The 580-nt window shown below is 51.2% G+C and overlaps 1 protein-coding gene across 1 annotated transcript in view; it reads right to left on the bottom strand.

Moving 5' to 3' along the window:
* Positions 1 to 580, bottom strand: part of LOC107576842 (DNA-binding protein RFX6-like) — a gene marked incomplete at both ends in the record, with an annotated part of 12,519 nt that overhangs the window by 2,222 nt on the left and 9,717 nt on the right. The window contains one exon of the mRNA XM_016262969.1: positions 112 to 580. Coding sequence (XP_016118455.1) covers positions 112 to 580 — 469 coding nt within the window. The remainder of the gene's footprint in view (positions 1 to 111) is intronic.

Raw genomic sequence — 580 nt, 5'->3', positions numbered from 1 at the left:
GCATCCATCCTGAATTAAAGTATTAATCTTACTGACCCCAAATTTTAAACAGTAGTGTACATTTTTAAACATTTATTTTAATTGCTCAATAATCTTTTAATCTTTTCTCACCATTGTGCCCCGAGCTGCAAACTGGACCTGAACATCCATCTCCACTGGAAGCACTTCCTCCAAAGCTGTACGCTGTGGAGTCCAGCAGCTGTACGCCCTCGGTATCCATCACAGGGTCACCTGAGGCTGCATATCCAGTCGCTGCAACTCTTGAGCTGTAGGGAGACACGGCGCAGCTGCTGCTGAAGCAGTCTTTGGTAAGCTGGTGTCCAGAGAAGGGTGCGTACCGGGCGCTTTCAGCACGACCCTGATAGGCTGATGTTGGAGTGTGAGTCTGAGCTCTGAACACAGGCTGGTAGTAAGAAGAGCTGGGATAGGAGCCGGAACTAGCATTGTGCAGACTCTGGTACATGCTGTCGGAGAAGGTCTGGCAGGACACTTGGGGCTGGATGGGGCAGCTGCTCTGCGGCCTCACAGCCATCGCGCCCTGGTTGATCACACTGCTACGGTTGATCATGGCAGGAGAGAT

Source organism: Sinocyclocheilus grahami, unplaced genomic scaffold, assembly GCF_001515645.1.
Source record: "Sinocyclocheilus grahami isolate Dianchi unplaced genomic scaffold, SAMN03320097.WGS_v1.1 scaffold4443.1, whole genome shotgun sequence".
Lineage (NCBI taxonomy): Eukaryota > Metazoa > Chordata > Actinopteri > Cypriniformes > Cyprinidae > Sinocyclocheilus > Sinocyclocheilus grahami.
Note: the sequence above shows the minus strand (reverse complement) of the source record. Positions and strands in the feature narration are given on the sequence as shown.